Source organism: Vipera berus (genome assembly GCF_964194415.1).
Source record: "Vipera berus genome assembly, chromosome: 13".
Classification (NCBI taxonomy): Eukaryota; Metazoa; Chordata; class Lepidosauria; order Squamata; family Viperidae; genus Vipera; species Vipera berus.
Window position 1 is genome coordinate 19,330,550 of NC_138216.1, and position 20,098 is coordinate 19,350,647.

The 20,098-nt window shown below is 45.7% G+C and overlaps 2 protein-coding genes across 2 annotated transcripts; one reads left to right on the top strand and one right to left on the bottom strand.

Moving 5' to 3' along the window:
- The first annotated feature begins 2,981 nt into the window (after nt 1-2,981).
- On the top strand, nt 2,982-13,430 carry RPS2 (ribosomal protein S2). Its single transcript, XM_081338171.1, has 8 exons — nt 2,982-3,149; nt 5,544-5,633; nt 6,143-6,250; nt 8,123-8,296; nt 8,464-8,623; nt 10,350-10,441; nt 10,680-10,914; nt 12,488-13,430. Exons 1-7 carry the CDS (start codon nt 2,985-2,987, stop codon nt 10,761-10,763), a joined length of 873 nt encoding a protein of 290 aa, XP_081194297.1. The 5' UTR covers nt 2,982-2,984; the 3' UTR covers nt 10,764-10,914; nt 12,488-13,430.
- A 1,715-nt stretch (nt 13,431-15,145) lies between these two features.
- NDUFB10 (NADH:ubiquinone oxidoreductase subunit B10) lies at nt 15,146-17,917 on the bottom strand. Its single transcript, XM_081338173.1, has 4 exons — nt 17,707-17,917; nt 16,632-16,770; nt 15,951-16,090; nt 15,146-15,402 (listed from the first exon to the last, which is right to left on the bottom strand). Exons 1-4 carry the CDS (start codon nt 17,852-17,854, stop codon nt 15,302-15,304), a joined length of 528 nt encoding a protein of 175 aa, XP_081194299.1. The 5' UTR covers nt 17,855-17,917; the 3' UTR covers nt 15,146-15,301.
- Nucleotides 17,918-20,098: the final 2,181 nt, after the last annotated feature.

Here is a 20,098-nt window from a genome sequence, read left to right on the forward strand (position 1 = left end):
ATCTTCCTCTGCAGCATCTGTTGGGAAAAATAGCTATTAGCATTTATTACAACCATGGTGTATTTTTACGAGATATAGGAGCCTGGGTTTTATTGCTCAAAGATTGCGCTTAAGGCAATAAGCTTAATGCTCCTTTTTGCTATGGGCACGGTTACCTCATCCAAGGCCACAAAGGAAGCCAAGGATTATTTTCAGACAGTGCCCTAAAACCCCATGTCATAGTATAACAATGGAAAGCAATTTCTATCAGCAGCTGAAAAGTTTCTAACATACTACCAAAATCAAGTCAAAGGTTATCTGTTGAACAAACCAACATATAGAGAAAACCATACATTAGAAACTTGTATATAAGTGGAAAATACCCTATGATGTCCAGCACCTGCTAGCCAACAGCTAGCAAAGTGGTGGAACCAAGGCATGGAAATCATGGTAACGCAACCACACCCATTGAACAGGATGTAGGCCTGCCACCTACCCTGTATTCCACAGATCTGTTTGTCACATAATTTTAAAAGTGTTCCCTTTCAAGTTACAATTCCTTTATAGGGATGAAGGATAATATAGTCCATAAATTCAAAAGGCAACTTTAATTGCACTTGCCATCTGCATAGGTTGCATACATCTCTGGCATCAGCATGCGAGGAACCCATCTTGCACAAACCTTCCGATACTGAAGAATATCAATAATGTGTCCCACACGTTCCTGTGAAATGCCAAGCTTGGCGGCAATTTCCCTTTGAGTGATCTGCCGATTGTCCTTAATCAGTTCATCCACTTTTCCCACGTGGAACTGATCTGTGGCCGTCACTGGTCTTCCGCTGCGTTCTTGATCACATAAATCAGTTCTTCCTGGTTTACCACCTTTACATTTTTTGGCCCAGCGACGCACAGTACTCACATCCACACAATCCTCACCATAAACGGCAAGCATTTGGCGGTGAATTTCAATTGGAGGAACTCCTTCAGCGGTCAAAAATTCTATCACGGCACGTTGTTTAAAGCGTACCGATGAATAGGCTTCCATTTCACAAACAACAGCAACACAACCTTTTCTCACAACAACTTGCCACCAGCAGAGGTGAAAGAGGAGATGCTAAAGAACATATCAGGGCTTCTAATCCAGGACTGGCAGCAGTTGGTGATTCTGTTCATTCCACCCTCGTGGTACCCAACACAATAACAGCCATCAGCCTTAGCCACAGCAACCATAATTCTCGATTATATAGTAGGCTTGCTATCCATTTCAGGAACCTGTTAGATAAAATTGAAATGAAGGGTTCTTTTTCAAAGTACCAAAAAATGCAGCTTTTTTATAGTTGAAGGACAACATACTCCATAATGCTAAAGGTAGTTTCAACTGCATTCCCCACCTATATCATTTGCAAAAAAGTTAACATCACACAACTTATTTTTAAACGGACAGCATTTCAGAGTTGCTTTTTTAAAAAAAAGCAAAAGCGATGTGCAGAATAAGGCATCCGGGAGAAACATCAGCGCCACAATTAGTCGCCACGTGGAACAGACAAACCCAGCGGCACCAAAAGAATATCAAGACAAGCTACGTCTGAACGCTGACCTGAATTAAGTCTCACTGTACGTTATTTGGGCTTCCTCGGGGTTGGGGCGACGGCAGTCGAAACCCCAGACTTCCACAAACAGTGAGAGAAACGGCAACGCCACCCGCTACAGGCCCAGGCTGAAACCACCGACGAGCCCGACCGCGCCAGCCGCGCCGCTCACCTTCCCGGAAAGCGCACGCGAAACCCGCGCGCCGGCGCTGCCTTTTATAGCCTCGTCCTTGTAATCCATGCTCGATCCCGGGCGTTTTAATTCATGCTCGATCCGGCCAATGCGCCTGCGCAATTTGTTTAGGAGGTAGGGAAATAGAACCTCGCGCACGCGCCTTGAGAGGTAACGGAACTCGCGAGAGGAGCTGACCTTAAATACCCCTCCCTGCGCGTGTCCGGCCTTCTATTCTATTGCACGTAAGTAGCGGTCGGCTCTCTCGGCGGCGCCATCCGCCGCCATCGCTTTCGGGGAGGCCCGGCGCTGGGCCCGGTCGTGGGGCGAGCAGCCAGGCCGGCTCTGTGCCCTCCGGAGGGGAGGTCTGGGAGGGGTCCCGCCCTCGGGGACGATGAATCCGGCAGGGAGATGTGAGCGCTCGTGGCCGAAGCAGCCGGCGGAGGCGGGGGGGGGTTCGGACGGGCTTCGTAAGGAGGCAGAGGCTTCTCGGGCGGTAGGTACGCCAATCGGGTCCGGCGCTTCGGAACCGAGGAGGCCTTTTGCTCGCAAGAGCCGGGGACACCGCGGTGGCGATGCCGTCGGCCCCGTTGCTTCGAGTGGAACCCCGCAGCTAATCGGGTGGATTGGAGCTGGCCTCGCTCGGCGTCCGGTGGGCCTCCCGTCCGTTTGGGGCCCGGTTTGCAGAACTGAACGTTGGAAGAGGTGAGCGGAGCAAGGCTGGCGAATGTTGCCTCCTGCCTGGCCGCCTCCCTCAAAGCTCCCTCGCCCCCCTCCCCCCCGTCTGCCTTCTCCCGCCGTTTCTGCACAGAATAAAGTGGGCTCGTTTCATCGGTCCCGCAGCCCCAAGCACGTGAATGTGTCTCGCAGTACAAATGCAGAAACCATCTGAGTCACGTAAACTAGTTCAGACATCTAATCTGACATGCAGAGAATGGAAGGACTAGGCACGATGGCCTCATGCAAAAGAGGAGGGACCGACTGGTTCCAATTCCCTCTTTTTGCTGGTCTTAGAGCCTGTTTCTAGGAGCCTGGCTGGCTTGCAGTAGAGGAATTGCTTTATTCTTAGCTTCTTTTAGGGTCAGTTCCAGATGGAAGTATGATTTTGAACACAGCCCTGTACAGACTGAAAATTGATTATGTTTCAGTCCTGTGTTTTTGCTTGGTCATTTTTGTGTTGTGCAGCAGGTGTCCTGAAATAATTCAACACTTTACAGTTCCAAATGTAACTTTTTCCCCAGCAAATGGCGGATGACGCCGGTGCCGCGGGAGGGGCAGGAGCAGGAGGACCAGCTGCCAGGGGAGGCTTCCGAGGAGGCTTTGGCAGTGGAGGCCGGGGCCGTGGAAGAGGTCGTGGCCGTGGTCGCGGCCGTGGTCGCGGAGCTCGAGGCAAAGCTGAGGACAAAGAAGTGAGTAGAATTACCCTGTTTTAGTCTTTTTTTTATTCCAACCAGAAGTCTTGGATGAGTAAGGAAGTCCAGCCTGGTCTCCTGCATGAAAGAAACAGTGCATGAAAGAAACAGGTCTGGTGATGGGGCAAAATGGAGCGCTGCCAGAGCTAGTCTGAACAGAGGCATTTGGCAGGCCAAGGCAGATTGTAAGAGAAAGATTAAAGACCATTTTCATAACAGTGATGTGTGGCAGGTGATCCAACAAACTATCAACCATAGACTAAATAAAACCACTCCTGCTGACGGGCTTCATTGGCAGAGGAGCTGAATCATTTCTTTGCCCACTTCGAAGTGAAGCCTTCAGAGGCAGCTGTACCACAGCCACTAGTCCACTGCAGCCCTCTCCTCACCATGGAGGAGTACCTTGAGAGGTGTGAACTCAAGGAAGGCTGCTGGACCCGACAGCATTTCTGGCCAGGTGCTTAAAGACTGCGCAGACCAGCTGGCTGGGGTCTTTACCAAGGCTTTTAATCGGTCTCTATCCCAGTCCACTATTCCCTGCTGTCTGAAGGCCTCCGTCATTGTTCCATTACCAAAGGAGTCCTTTATTAGCAGTCTCAGTGATTATAAACCAGCAGCCATATTATCAGGAAGTGTTTTGAAAAACTGGCCCGCAGGTACATCGTGTCTTCCCTCCCATACACATTTGACAGTCACCAGTTTGCATACAGAGCAAAAAGATCCACGGGAGGCCATCCTCTCCATACTGCTATGGCTCATCTGGAGCAGCAGGGGACCTATGTAAGGATGCTTTTTGTGGATTTTAGCTCTGCATTCAACACAATTCTTCCATACACACTGGTGCCTAAACTTGTCAACCTTGGTCTTTCACATTCAATCTGCCTTTGGATTGTGAACTTCCTGTTTGGCCACTCTCAGAGGATTAGATTAGGCAACTATATTTCTTAATACAGGCTCCCCCCCCCCCCAGGGCTGTGTGTTGAGTCCCCTACTTTACACCCTCTACACCAGGAGTCTTCAAACTTGGCCCTTTTATGACTTGTGGACTTCAACTCCCAGAATTCCTCAGCCAGGCACGCTGGCTGAGGAATTCTGGGAGTTGAAGTCCACAAGTCATAAAAGGGCCAAGTTTGAAGACCCCTGCTCTAGACCTATGACTGCACCCCCACTTATCCCGCTTATCCCAGCAATATTATTGTTAAATTTGTAGATGATACAACAGTGGTTGGGGCTTATCTCCAAGGAGAACCTGACTTGGAGTGCTCATTTTACAGCATTGGTTAAGAAGGTCCAGCAGAGATTATATTTCTTGAGACTTCTCAGCAAACAACAACTGCATGAAAAACTGCTGGTGACCTTCTACCGTTGCTCCATAGAGAGCATTCTAACTTGCTGCATTCGTGTGTGGTTTGCTTACTGCACAGTAGCAGATAGGAAAGTGCTCCAGAGGGTCGTTACCATCGCCCTGAGGATTATTGGCTGCCCTCCCCTCCACCCCCTGGATGAACTGTACAGTTCCCGCTGTCTTAGGGAAGCTCAAAACATTCTCATCCAGGACATTCTTTTTTTTGAACTATTAACATTGGGCAGACAGTACAGAATAATAAAAACCAAGACAAATAGGCTGAAAAATAGTTTTTATCCCAGAGCTGTAACCATATTAAATACTACCGTATAGTAGTGCAAAATTGAAGTGCAATATTGGGGGCAGTGCAATGGTGAAGAGAATGCAAAGGATGTGTATATATAAAGGACTTATTTGTGGTTTTTACTTGTGTGTAGTGTGCACTGTGGACAGCACTTGATCTTGTGATAGTCTATTCTATTCTTTTAAAGTCTTGAGAAAGTCCTGTAATTTTATTGAAGCAAATGGAAATGGCTTTTCTAGATGACGTTTTAGGCTTGTCATCCTCTGGTAATAAATAAAGGACTTTAGGAATGCTGATTATGTTTTCATTTTATTAGGATTGAATAAATCAAAGTCAGAATACTTAACTGAAATTGGCAACCAACAAGCCAGCCCTCTGGATGTATCACTGGTCTGTTTCAAGCCAGACAGAATTCAGCAGAAGCCACTATAGTTAGAGAACTTTTGGTTATGTTAATACATTTTTACTCCATTTTTGATGTGACAGAAATTAAAGGTTCTGGTTGGTTCCTGTAGAGCAGACTGGACTTGGCTCTCTGGGGTCAGGTTGAACGTATAATTGGATGTCACCTGCATAACAAATAAAACTTGCAAAATAATAAAGAAGGGGATGGATTGTTAAAATGCATACTGTCCTCCATGTACTATCTTGTTAAAGTTATAACTATGGTCCAACTGATTGCTTTTTTATATGCGAAACGTATGTTATTGCTGAATTAATAGGTTCATTTCTATTTTTGCAGTGGATGCCTGTGACCAAACTTGGCCGACTGGTAAAGGACATGAAGATCAAATCTCTGGAAGAGATCTACCTTTTCTCTCTTCCAATCAAGGTATTACTCTTAAAAACATGGAGAACTCATTACTTTCTCAGAGAATAACATATATAGTTGCAGGGATGGGGACAGGGTAAGCACATTTGTGCACCCGTGTATTAGTCACCCAATAAAATTGGTGAGGCGATCCAGACAAAATTGGAAAGAATTTGTTCTCTTTTAAGTTATTGTTATACGGTGTGTTAATACTTTTGGGTTTTCAAAGGAGTCAGAGAAAATCCATTGAGAACTCATTTGGCACAAAGGCACTCAATTAAAAGCTGCAGATGAATTTCTAGTCTTACCTTAAGCGTGAAAGAAAGCTGGATGACTTGGCCAGTTACTTTCAGCCCTGGGGAGAAGGTGCTGGCAGGCCACTTCCAAAAACATTGCAAAGGAAATGGTACTGACTTGTTCTGGGAGTCTGCAGAAACCAGGCGTGGCTCGTTGACCCAAGCCAATGATGGATGCTATTGTGAAATTTCCTGCAGTGGAGAGAGGTGGCTTATCCTATATTGACTTTTCAGGAGTCTGAAATCATTGACTTCTTCCTGGGTTCCTCACTGAAGGATGAGGTTTTGAAAATCATGCCAGTGCAGAAGCAGACACGGGCAGGCCAGCGCACCAGGTTCAAGGTAACCAACTGCATTTTGTTTATCCTGTGCTTGGGATGTGTAGCTGTGTAGGATGTGTAGGCAGCAGAAATTCCTGATGCGACTTCTAGCTAAACCATCCTCCTTTTTTCTTGGTATGTTTACTTTGTTACTAAAGCAGACTTCCCAATCTGGGATTCATTTGCTTCATTTAGTGAGCATCGAGTTGGGAAAGTGAGCTTGTTCGATATAAAGAATGAACTTTTCCTGATGAAGCTGAATATCTGAAGGATATTCTAAGGAGTGGACGTGATCTTAGAACCACTGAACTGTGTCTTTTAAAAATCCCGAAGCGCTGGGGAACGACTGGAGGACTGGATGACAACAACAGAAAAGTGCTCCAGGATTTCAGAAACATCATGCCTGATGATCCTTATTACATTCTTGCTGTGGATATAGTAGATTTGATTTAAACCAAGTCAATTTAAATCACTAGTAAAAAGGCTAATCATAATTTTTAAAGAGCAGCTGTCATTGCTGCCCTGCAGCGGCAGCTCCTCTGACCCACCGTTGACTCACCGACAGTCCCATTCCCTTTAACGGGGCGGCTGGTGATGCGGCAGTGACCCAACGAGGTGAGGGGCGTGGCGGGCAGCAGGAGAGTGGATGCCCGCTAACGGGCGCTGCCACGATGGATCTGAAATGACAGGTGCTCTTTAAATGTAAGGACTCACTCTTGCTGGTAGTTAGAATCTTTAATATTACTTGCAAACAAAATGGAAGGTTTCCTATTTAGAATAATAAGCTGTCAGGTTAGTAAAACAGCGACATCAGAACCGATTTTAGGTTAATAGGTTAATGACACATAGTTGGAGAACAACTCAAACTAATTAAAACTCTTAGAGCCTGGTAAAGATGCATTTCTCTTCAAAAAATTATACAGTTTGCAGTGTACATAGATTTGCAAAATAATTGTTTTATGATTTATCTCATGGTTACTGTGAAATTGTGTGATAACGCTGCGTGTTATCTCAGCTTACAGAGCTTGGATTCATTGAATGAGTTTACCAAAAATGTAAATATTGCAGAATGTACAGCCTCATGCTACATAACTAAGCTCCATTTCATGCTGAATAAACTACATTATTAATGTATCTTAAATAGAAAACTATCTTTAGATGGATTTTTACTCCAAAAGCATTTTATTAAAATAAATTTGATAAATTTTAAAAAATCCAATTTAATTTTTTTTTAATTTTTTTAAAAAAACATTATTATCCACCCTGCCAACAAAGAGAAGGACTAGGGGTAACGTGGTAAGTCTTCTAGTACTTGAGGGGCTGTCACAGAAGAGAGGGTTAACCTATTCTCCAAAGCACGCGAGGGTAGAACAAGAAGTAATGGATGGAAACTTAACGGAGATCCAACCTAGAATTAAGGCAGAATTTCCTTTCAGTGAGAATAGTCAGGGGAACGGCAGGACCTGCAGGATGTTTTCTGCTGTGGAGTTGAGGTGGCTGGCCACAGCTTGGGGTGCCACTGGGTTGGCGTAGAGGCGCAGGGGCAACAGTGGCCAGCTGATACTGCTAAAAGCCCAGGCCATTGTGCAAGGTGACCAAAAAGGCAGCGATGGGGGGAGTTGGCTGCAAACGTGGGTGGGCTGTCAAGTACCTGAATTTTGACCCCCTGACCACAAGGGCACTCCAGTGGCCATAATTTGGGGCCAGGTGTAAGCATTATTCTTTCATGCTGCTGTAATTTCAGATGGTTGCTGAATGGTCATAACTTGAGGACTACCTATAGTAAGCTGTGCTCAGTATCAGAGGCCACGTGTTTGCAGAGTTAAAGTCGGGCTGGCTGTCAGGATGGTTGCATTTCCGCTGTGGAATTGCAGGTTATCTCTTTTCTCCTTAGGCCTTTGTTGCCATTGGGGATTACAATGGTCATGTTGGTCTTGGGGTCAAGTGCTCTAAAGAAGTTGCCACTGCCATTCGTGGGGCCATCATCCTGGCGAAACTCTCCATCGTGCCAGTAAGGCGAGGCTATTGGGGGAACAAGATTGGCAAACCTCATACTGTGCCGTGCAAGGTAACACTTTTGGTTTTGAATAGCAATAGCACTTAGACTTGTATACCGCTTCACAGTGCTTCACAGCCCTCTCTAAGTGGTTTACAGAGTCAGCATCCTGCCCTCAACAACCCGGGTCCTCATGAACTACTTTACTATCTGAACCTCTGTTTGGCTTGCATTTGTAGGTGACAGGCCGGTGCGGGTCTGTCCTGGTTCGCCTCATTCCTGCCCCACGTGGCACAGGAATTGTGTCTGCGCCCGTTCCAAAGAAGCTGCTGATGATGGCGGGAATTGATGACTGCTACACCTCGGCCAGGGGCTGCACTGCTACCTTGGGCAATTTTGGTATGTCTTTGGGTATCTGAAGTAAATGGTTGTAATTTGGGAAGTGGCAACTTTGTGCCACAGAATTCTTAGCTTACCAGTAGCTTATTTATTTAATTTATAGAGCTGCTGATCTCAGTAAGTGTGGCTCTGGGTTGGGTACAATCAAGCAAAGCAAATATGACAACCATTGAAAACAATTTTAAAGTGCAATTAACAATTTTGCAGGTTTGTCATAGGACCCGCAAAGTTGTTGAAACCGGCCCGTGGGCTGGCAGTTTGACACCCCTGCTCTAGAACAAGATTCTTTTCAGACCGTGAAACTTGCTTTAAAATTCTCTGATAAACAGGACTGGGAAAAATTGGCTGTATTCAACTTACAATAGAGTCCTTGGAAGATGGTTTGAAAAACCCTGCTCTAGAATGCCCCCAAACATCTTGAAGTTGGCTTCCAAATAGTAATTGTTCGTACTATGCGCGGAGAAAGTCTTAAATTCAGGAATTGTATTAAGTGTACATGAACAAGTGAAATCTCATTTTTATTCTGGCTTTTGATAAACCAGCCCTGGCATATCACTGAATGACGACTGAGCAGAAATAAAGATAATCTCTTGCATGTTTGCAGGCTTAATGGCCCCGGCCTCTCTAAAGCAGGGAGAGTAGGTAGATTTTGAATGTCACAGGTTAGTTTTTTATTGAGCAAGAATCTTAAAACCCACCAACTATAAATCTAGGTGGGAAACAGTGGCTTAGAGGGGAAGGGCAAAGATTTGGAATTGAGGAGCTTGCATTGCTTTCAAGATGATTTCTTTTAAAACTTATTATTTTCTAAAGATCAGGAGGAGGTTAAGATAAATCAGTATATTTGATGATGTAACATGACATGTAACAGCCTGAACTAAAAAAGCAACCATAAGAATTGAAAAACATGACTAGAGGCTCATGCCATACAAAAGGGGCTGTGGGCACTGTCCCTCTCGTTAACACTGATTGGGAATGATAGTTGAGGAAGGAGGCAAATCATTGCTGCTCTCCCAACCCCTGCAATCAGTCCAGAGAGAGATCAGGGTTGATCCCAAAAGCTGCTGAGAGCTCAAGGACAGATGTACCTCCTCTAATCTTGGTTCCACCAAAGGTCAAGTTCAACCAATTCTGTCTCCACAATATACCCTGATCTAAAGCTGATCCAGATAATTTGCTTCCTCCAAGATGATCTGTAGCTTCCATCCAACCTTTTTTCCATAATGGGAAGATTAGAAAATGGAGGAGTTCAGCGATGGGGACCTCCCCGTCACGTAAAGGGAGACCACACCGCTGCATGGATCCACCCTTTGGGCATCTCTCGTGCTGCCTTGACATACTGGGGGTGGCCAGGATCTAACGTATAGCTGACTAAGGTGACATTTAGTGCTGGCATCTGTTATTTGAACTACTGAGTATTAAGTGGCTGCTCTATGGACTTGTTAAATAAATTTGCAAAATCCCAACCCAGCATCAATGTGCGCTGGTGTTTTTGTTCTTTGGGAATGCTCAATTCCAGAACACCCTCAGCTCTGCTCAGTTGCGCCTGATTCCAGTGGTGCAGCTGAGTTTTCGAGAGGGAAAGCAAATGAGTTCAAATTTGCACGGCAGTGAGTCCGGCTGCAGTGGTCTCTCTGTTCCTTATCAAACTCGACAGGCTTGAATATGTGAGTGTGCCTTATAAAAAACACGGTGGGTGCTGAGGAGACTTCTGTTTTTATTTCAGCTAAAGCCACCTTTGATGCTATCTCCAAGACCTACAGTTATCTGACCCCTGATCTCTGGAAAGAAACTGTTTTCACTAAATCTCCTTATCAGGTAAGAAGAACTTGGTGTGGGGATTAGGGAGTACTCCTCCCCCACCCCTGCCTCTCACAGATTGTGCCTTTCCTTGGTGGAGCTCAAAGGGGACAGACTCAGAGGCTCCTCTCATTTTATCCTACTAACCCTGTGAGATAGTGAAGTGACTGAACAGAATTCCCACACACACCTTCTAGGCTGTATTTTATGCCAAAAAGAAAAAAAAATCTGATGCATCTTTCCCCCTTTCCTACAGGAGTTCACTGATCATCTGGCAAAGACCCACGCCACCAGAGTGTCTGTGCAAAGAACTCAGGCAGCTGCTGTGGCAACCACCTAAAAGATCCTGTACATCATCAATAAAGTAACCCTTAAATTTTAAACAAATCTAGCACCCGCTGTATTTATTCCTTGTGCAGGTTCCTTCATTGGAAGAAATGCTAATGGTCCAAAAATGCATCTTGAATATCCTTGAAATCAAAGGTTATACAGTAAGGACGTTTTGAGGATCTTAACTCTTTTGCTTGTATTATTTCAGTGGTTGGCAGCAATCTGTTCCCAGGAAGTTTGTAAGGTATTATGTTTCAGGTGTTATTCCCTGTAGTTAAGGAGCTTAATTTGGAAGATCATCTAACTGCCGTGACCAGGGGGGCTTTTGCACAGGTTCGCCTGGTACGCCAGTTGCGCCCCTTTTTGGACCGAGATGCCCTATGCATGGTCACCCATGCCCTTGTCACCTCTCGCCTGGATTACTGCAATGCTCTCTACATGGGGCTGCCCTTGAAGTGCGCCTGGAGGCTTCAACTGGTGCAAAATGCGGCCGCACGGGTGCTTATGGGAGTATCTCGATACTCGCATATTACACCACTCCTGCGCGAGCTGCGTTGGCTTCCGGCTGCCCTCCTGGTGCGATTCAAGGTGCTGATAATCACCTTTAAAGCCCTACATGGCTTAGGCCCGGGGTACTTGCGAGACCACCTGCTGCCAATGTCAACCTCCCATTGCCCAGTTCGCTCCCACAGAGTCAGCCTTCTCAGGGTGCCGTCTGCCAGGCAATGCTGGCTGGCGACCCCCAGGGGGAGAGTCTTCTCTGTGGGCACACCTACCCTCTGGAACGAACTGCCCCCGGAGCTGCGGATGACCCCTGACCTTCGGTCCTTCCGCCGTGACCTAAAGACCTGGTTATTCCAATAAGCGGGCCTGGACCGATCATGGTTTTTAAATTTGTTTTTTTATTGGTTTAAATTGCTCTTATTTCTTATATTGTTTAATCCTCTTTTAATTTTTGTATTTATATCTTTTAACTTTTTATTGTTGTGAGCCGCCCTGAGTCCTCAGGGAGAAGGATGGCATATAAATTTAGTAAACCTGAACCTTAACCCGCATAACCTATTAACTGGTCAGCTGTTTTCTGGTAGGAAAGAAGAAAGCTAAAGCAAGATGGGCTCTGGTTGAAAATCAGAGTTCCTCTCAAAAAGTTAACAGCAGGCTGCCACATAAGGCAGTATTATCCAGTGGGCTTCCAACAGAGTTTCCATGTTTGGTCCAGTGTGCCTTTTTGGTTGGTTTAGGGTTAGTTAGTTGCAGGGACTCTTGGTGTTCCCATTTTCCAGTGTGGCTTAATCTAAAGCCACATTAGAATACATAATTGTATTCTAATGCACAATGACAGCTAGTGCCAGACCTGCCCTGGCTTAGCATTTAGGAAAGAAAGGCCCTCAACTCCATTTATCTGAAGTGATAGCTTTTACTAAAATTAAGCGGTTGCAGCAAAAGTAAAGCTAGATCCGAGTATTCCCACACAAAGGTTACACTTTTTTTCATTTGTCCCCATTCTCCCCCGCCCCCCCCCCCACCAGGTCATCAGTGTCCAATAGTATTCCTTTTTGATGTTCTGGGAACTATTTTTGAGGTTTGGCGCCCCTCAACGTAGCTTTGCATTCTGTTCCCAGACCATGTGTCCTTGGCAGCTGGTTTATTCCAGTTCGACACCTGTGGTTCTTGGTTCTCTCTCCCACGGTGCCCAAACTTTACCTTTCTCTCCTCCCTTGTGTTTCATGGCAGGATGCCAGCGAAGCGTAGAAGCTGAAGATGGCAGGCCTGACAGCTAGTGTAAGGACCTGCCTCAACCAGATCTCCCAAGAAAGCAGAACTCTTGAAACAGGCATCATTTCAAAAGGAACTTTTATTGAAAGTGATGGCAAGAGAGCAAAGCGAGGTCTGAAGATTTTGCGTGCAAAAGTGTACATCAAAAGGCAATTCAAAACTCCTTCCCCCCAATGTCCGACCATCTGGTTGAAATCCAGCCAATCCACAGGTGCCAGAGTGTTATAAGAGCCTGGAGATTTAGCCTGGAGACCCTCTCGCCCAGAGGGAGGCCACCTCGAGCAGAGCAAAGCAAATAATATCCCCCATACAAGCCTCCAACAGTATGGAAGGCCTCATAAATACATAGGCAAAAGCAGGAAAGGGAGAAATGAAAAGATTGAGGGGTTCTGACAGCTAATTTGAGGTACTGCTATTTGTGACCAAAATTGGAATACAACACTTTCGTAAGGTTTATATAATACAAGGAAAACCTGAAAAGGCCAAATTCAATAAGCTCTTGCGGATGATATGTTTCTTTTTAAAAGGCACTAAAAAGTCTAATGATAGCTAGTTTTGTGTCATGGTTAAGGCAACAGGTGAGTTCTAATCCTACCTTAGCATGAAGCCAGCCGGGTGACCTTAGTTCAGTTACTTCCTCTTAGCCCTGGGATGAACAAATGGCAGATCATTTCTGAAAACTTGCAAGAAAATTGTAAGGTCGACTCCAGTCAGTTGCCTAAAAAATGTGACTGAAAGGAAACTTCCCCTTCTAATGTTGGTCTGTTTGGTAGTCGCTCTTGCTTCTTGCCAAATTTAATATTTGGAATTCGTGGCCCATGTTGGATGTTTCTTAAACCTGGATTTTTCATATTCACTGTGATACAGATGACAAATTTAAGTGAACACTTGGCTTCCTTGATTTCAGTGGATTACAGATGAGGTGCATTCCTTTTAACAATTTTTACAAACAAATGTTATCTAGTTGGCCAATGAAACTTCTGTAAGAGCAACAGCCAAGCTCAGAGAGCACCAAGCCCTCATTCAGCCTTGAGCTACAAATATTCTCTTATATTGATAAATAGATGGGTAAAGCAACCACTTTGTCAGACGCTCCAGGCCTGGGCAGAGCTTCGCATTTCAAAATAAATCCAAATCTGCCCCTTTGTAAAAGGTTCCCGGGCAGATGTTGACAATTAAGTGGTTACAACTCCTTGTTCCTGCACAACTGGAGCAGAGTGAGGACCTTTGACCACCCAGGAAAGGTGAAGGAATAAAGAAGTGATCTACTGCCCAAGGAAATCCTTTTCCTGGTTGTCTGAAATTGAAGATTGGGTATCAGCAATGTGAGAGGCCAAGAGAAAGATGGCGAACCTTTTAGAGACCGAGTGCCCAAACTGCAACCCAAAACCCACTTACGTATCATCGGGTGCCGGGTGGGTGTGTCCAATTGGGTGGGCCTGGCTGCAGTGGTAACGGCAGACTGGGTGGGACTAAAAAGTTCAATCAGTCAATCCCAACTTTGCAAGATTTTTTTTTCCGTGAGAAGCTGAAATTGATTGAACCTTTAGCGGAGGCCTAAAGCGAAAAGGTTTTATAAAACCCAGCTGAAGGCCTAGGACTGGGGCAACGGTGCGCGTGCCCATAGAGAGGGCTCTGCGTGCCACCTAAGGCACCCGTGCCATAGGTTTGCCACCACGGGACTAGGATGTTCTTTCCTCCCAAGCTTAGCTCTTGATAGCCATCACTGATGTGCTCTTTGCCTTCTGCACTGTCACCGCTTTCCATCATCAGATCCTTCTCTGAATATTCTCTGCCCTTGTCTCAGAATGTTCTAGGTTACCATAGGGGACAGCAATTGAACTTTACTGGCCACTTTTTACTGGATGCTCACCTAGCTACAAATTTGAAATATATCTTCTCTCACGGCAGGTAGGAGTTGGGCCGTCTTGCTCTTTGAAGAAATCCCGTTTTTCTTCAGAAGATTCAGCCAGGGGCAGACTGCATTACAGAGGCAATAGCAGGGGAAGGCAGGCTTGGGGATGGGCTGTAAAAGAAGGAAATGGAAACTATGATACAAAAGTGGCAGACCTGCCCCAATCTGATCCCTTAGGAAAGAAAGACCCTCGACTCCCATTTGGTTAAAGCAAAGGCTTCTTTTACTAAAGGGGTTGGCTGCAGTAAATTCGGGTTGCTCTGAATTTTCCCGTGCTCGTAAGATTTGGAAAGGTTCACCTGCAACCCATCTCTCTCTCCCCCCCCCCCCCCCCGTGACCGGTCTGTTTCCAACCAAACGGAACTACCCAAACTTTTTGAGAACGCTGAGATGTTTGCGGGTAGTCCGCGTATTTTCTCTGGGTGTCCAGGATAGACTAGGGACTCCTGTCCTGGGCAGGGGGCAGAAGGTCCAAAGTCTCTTCGAGCCCTACAATTCCATCCTGGAATTCAAGGGCGGCAGCAGCAAGGAAGAGGGCCAGACGCACCATCCATAACTCAACCCGGGACCCCCTCCCAGATTCTCTCTTGGCTGAAAATGGGAATGGCTCAAGTTCCAGGCAATTTTCTAGCCCAGTTCCACAGCCGCGGTTTCTTTGCGTTTGGCTCCGTGAGCCATTAATGAGCAAGACAAAATTCTGCTATGCTGAAACATCTTTATTTTATACAAAGAACATTAAGGAATTGGTAAGGTTACATATTTATTCATTTTCTAGCTGAATTGCACTTCAGCCTCATCCGCCGAGGAATTGCACCAGGACGGCCCCCTGATTTCCCACCAAGCTCATTCCTTTTCTGCTATGCCTTTGCCTCTGTTTGGGCTTTCCTTTCTGCAATCATCCGATGCTTCTGCTTCATTAAACACCTGCGAGCAGATCCATAAGCACCTAGCTCATCATCTGAGGTAATAAAAACAAAAGAAAAAGTTACCTGCCAAAAAAGTTATTGCGCAGTGAGACTGCCAAGCAAGGTATTATTTCTTGAAGGCCAGTTCAATCCCTGAGATTGAACACTGATTAGAAAAGCTGCTTTTTAATCCTTACAATGTAAAGCAACTTGAAAAGAAAACAAGTTGATAGCCAAAGAGGATAGTATGAAGAAATTATTTTTCTTCATTAAAAATATTTCATGAAGTACATTTAAATGAATTTCAGAGCAAGTTGAACCCAAGTAAAAATTAAAATTTAAAAACATCCATCCATGGGAAAATAAAGCAGCCTAAGTTCCAAGTCTTCTCCATAAAGAAGTCAGTGTAGTTAGAACAGTAGCTTTTAACCAAGTGTGAGGTAAAATAACACACACAAACCAAGGGTCTTTAACATTCTCACTCACTTTGACATATATAAATAGGATCCTTACACCAAAAAGTTGCGAGAACCACTGGCCTACAACATGGGATTTGGTTTTACATAGTTTAATGTAAAAAATGTCACAGTGGTTGACTTACATCGATCCCTATAAGCTTTGGCCACATCTTTAAATAGCTGTAGGTCCTTTGCACAATTTTCAGGGGCATTCACGCCTTCCCGGACTCTGCAAGCCCCTAGTCTTTCCCGTATGATTTTCACAATTTCCTGGTCAACTTGCCTATGAAACAGATTTGGAGAATGCTGTAACAAACATATTTACTCCTCCAGTTAGCCCTGCAAACTCACTGCCCCTTTACTGCAACTTAAAGCAGCCTCTTTTTAGGCTTATGCCCACTGAAAAGATTGCTCATGTCAGGTTTGAACCACTAACAAATCTTTATCAAAGCAGGTCCAGCCTATTATATGTTTTCATTAGATAAAATACTGAAGATTGGACCAACCTGGTAGAAAAGGAACTAGTTCTCATTGTCCTGTACACACCTTTGTGACTGAAGAGGACCCCCTTTGGAAGATGAGCTTTCTGCTCCTCTCCTTTCTTATTTGTTCCACCACTGTAATTTATAAGCCCAGGAAAAAGGCTGATCCTAGGACATTTTGGACTCTTCTCTTGGAGTATCTGTAGCCCTACCTATATTTCCAAGCTTGCCATATTTTAACTGCTGCCTTAGCAGGCTAAGCACCTAAGGCTGTAGTTAACGGTGGCCTGCGTAACAGATCATTTGGCAAGAGACTGGAACTGTGAAAAGATACAGACATACAAATCTCTTTTCCACTGCATCTCAGCTTCGTAGATGCACAGGTAGTCATCCTCCAAGCATTCTGTAATGTCTGGCACACGACGGAACTCCCGATGATAATAATAAATCTTACTATTTGCACGCTGGCGTTCAATCCATTCTGTTGAAAGAAAAAATAACCTTAAGACAGGAGCTAGAGCAGGCATGTCAAACTCGCGACGTCGCGCGACGTATCGGAACTTTTTCCCATTGCCGAAAATGGGATGGGCATGGTTTCTCCGTGACGCTCTGGCCCGCGGGCCGGCAGTTCAACACCCCTGAGCTAGAGAGATCTTTTAATCTAAAGCTTCCTCCTTCCGTTATGGACAGTGAATATATGTTACTTATATGTAAGGGTGTAGATCTATACCAGGGGTCCTCAAACTTGGCCCTTTTATGACTTGTGCACTTCAACTCTCAGAATGTGTGCCATTGTGCCCACAGGAAAAAAATGACAATGTCTGTCTGTCTATGTCTCTGTCTGTCTGCTTGTCTGTCTTCTAAGGTGACCTCTAGGCCCTTAAGACAGCTTGCCTTTTTTGTGTACAATTTGTATTAGCACTTTATTAACAAGAAGGTAAAAGAAAATAATATATACGGTAGTAAGGAAGAAATAAATAAAAAGGTGCAAGAAAAGAAAGTTGAAGACTGATAGAAACGAAGGAAGTGGCTTCCGATATTCCTCACCTCCCGGGCAAGCAAAAAGGCAACTCAATCCTAAATGCCCTCAGCGGGCTGTGTTTCTAGGAAGCGCCAAGCGGGCACGAGCCGCCCGCCCGCCCGCGCCAGGCTCGCGAGGTCTCCGCCTCCTCCAAAGCCGCGTCCCCGTTGCCAGGGGCGCCCCGCCCTCCGACCTTGGCAACTGCAGGGTACGTGGACTTCGGCTCCCGGAATCCTCACCGATAGCCATGCAGGCTGCGGAATTGCGGGAGCTGAAGGCCACACACCTGAAAGAAGCCCCGCCCCGCCTTCCGACCGCTATGGCTGAGGATGACGGGAGTTGTAGTCGCGAAAGCCCCGCCCCGCCCTCCCTGGAGCTCCTGCCCCTCCTCCTCACCTCTGTACAGGCTGACCGGTCTGTCTACCGTGTAGTAAAAGAGCTTCTCGAAGAAGAGGGTCGGGCCGGAAGGGGGCACGGGGGGCTCAGGCTTTGGAACGTCGATCGGGGGCAAATTATACGCGGCCCGCTCCGAGTCCTTCGACATCGTCGCAGCCTCCGGAACGCCTGACCGGACAAAATGGCGGCGGGCGACGAGTACGCATGCGCACACTAGCGAAACTGCTTTCTCTTTCCGCCGGCCAATCGGTCAGGGAGGCGTTTCTCTCTCTCTCTCTCCCCCCCCCCATCTGTATCGAAGATACAGTACTTGGCTTTGCCTGCCAATAAACCTCTCCTGTTCCTCCTTTTGATCAACGCTAATCTTTTAATACAGGTGGCCATTATTTCCCCAGTGTTACAGCTTTCCCCACCTCCCCTTTACAGGTCTGATTGAATAAGTGCAAGAGGTCCTCGAATTACAACCATTTCTGTAGTGACCGTCTAAAGTTATAACAGAAGTGAAAAAAGTGACCTCTGACCCATTTTCCACACTTGCGACCAGTAGTGGGATTCAGACAGTTTGCACCACTTTGGCAGAACCGGAAGCTAATTTTTTGTTGCCCAGGCCCAGAACAGAATTCCGGAAGCAGCATCTACACAGAGAACTGGTTGTTCACATATTTGAAACCCTGCTTGCGGCCACTGCAGCATCCTCACAGTCACGGGATCAAAATCCAGGCACTTGGCAACCGGCACGGACTGAGGGCAGCTGCTCCATCTTGGGATCCTGTGATCACTGCCTGTAACCTTCCAAGCTAGCTTCCGACGCGAAAGATCGAGGGGGGAAGCCAGATTTTCTTAATGACCACACAATTCACTAAACGACTGCAGTGATTCGCTTAACAACTGTGGCATAAAAGGTCATAAAATGGAACAAAACTCACTTAACAACTGCCTTAGAAACAGAAATTTTGGGCTCAGTTGTGGCTGTAAGTCGACTACCGCAAAGGCCCTCATGCCTTCACTGTTGGATTGATTAATTGATTGTTCTCTCAGGTGAGGGACAACTGTTACTCCCTGCAGATCTTAAATTCTAAATCATTAGAACTAATACTATCTTGCTTGGAAATTGTACACATTCTAAATACTTCAAATTAAGAAATAATTTTTAGTTTATAAAAATGTGAACTGTCATTGAGAACAATTTTTAATGGCAATAGCAATTGCACTAAAACCTATATACCGCTTCACAGTCCTTTTACAGCCCTCTGTAAGCAGTTTTTGAAACTCAAACACTTTGGCCAGCTAATGAGAAGGAAGGACTCACTAGAGAAGAGCCTAATACTGGGAAAGGTTGAGGGCAAGAGAAGAAGGGGACGACAGAGAATGAGGTGGCTGGATGGAGTCACTGAAGCAGTAGGCGTGAGCTTAAATGGACTCCAGAAGATGGTAGAGAACAGGAAGGCCTGGAGGAACATTATCCATGGGGTTGCGATGGGTCGGACATGACTTCGCAGCTAACAACAACAACTAAGCGGTTTACAGAGTCAGCCTGTTGCCCCCAACAATCTGGGTCCTCATTTTACCCACCTCGGAAGGATGGAAGGCTGAGTCAACCTTGAGCTGGTGAGACTCGAACTGCTGGCAGTCAGCAGAATCAGCTGCAATACTGCATTCTAACCCAATTAATATGTATTTATATAGCACTCCAGGCAAAATTCTGGTACTTTGATTTATTCGCATGGAGTATGTATCCGAACATGTTTTTGGATGAAGAATTGGGAGAATTGGAATGCGACCTTGTTGAATTTTTTATTTATTCTGGAGCTAATAAACCATAGAAAATGTCTCCCTAAAGATTCCTGGCTCTACTTTATGAGTTTCTCATCCTATCCCTTGATGCTGAGCTTGATATTTTGAAATTAAAGATTTAAACATTTTGACTTTTAGAAAAAAACCCTTGTTGATGCTTGCATAGTTGACTATAAATCCCTTTAATCTGAAAAATCTGAATGTACGGAGGGGAACCCCCAGAACTCTTCTATCTTGACAGCCTGGCAGCAGCACCACACTTCCTTTTGGGCAGAGGGGGTGGTTTTTTAGACTGGAAGGAAGACTTGTCACAGGGAGAAATTGCTGCATGCTACACTCAAAGTATTTCTTCAGTAGGTAAAAGAGAAGCCTTTGTGCAGGACACTTTTTTAGACAAAGCCATTTGGGGGGGGCTGCATGCCCATCCCAGAGGAGCCCATTTCGTCCGGGCTCTGGGCTGAACAGCAAAGGGGCAGAAGTGGCTCCCCTTTCCGTGGGCTTCGTGCTTGGCTCTGGGGTGGGCTCCACCAAGAAGTAGAATTGCGTTTGGTGCCAGGCAGTGGCTGGTGGTGAATGATAAATTTGTCGACAGTGACCT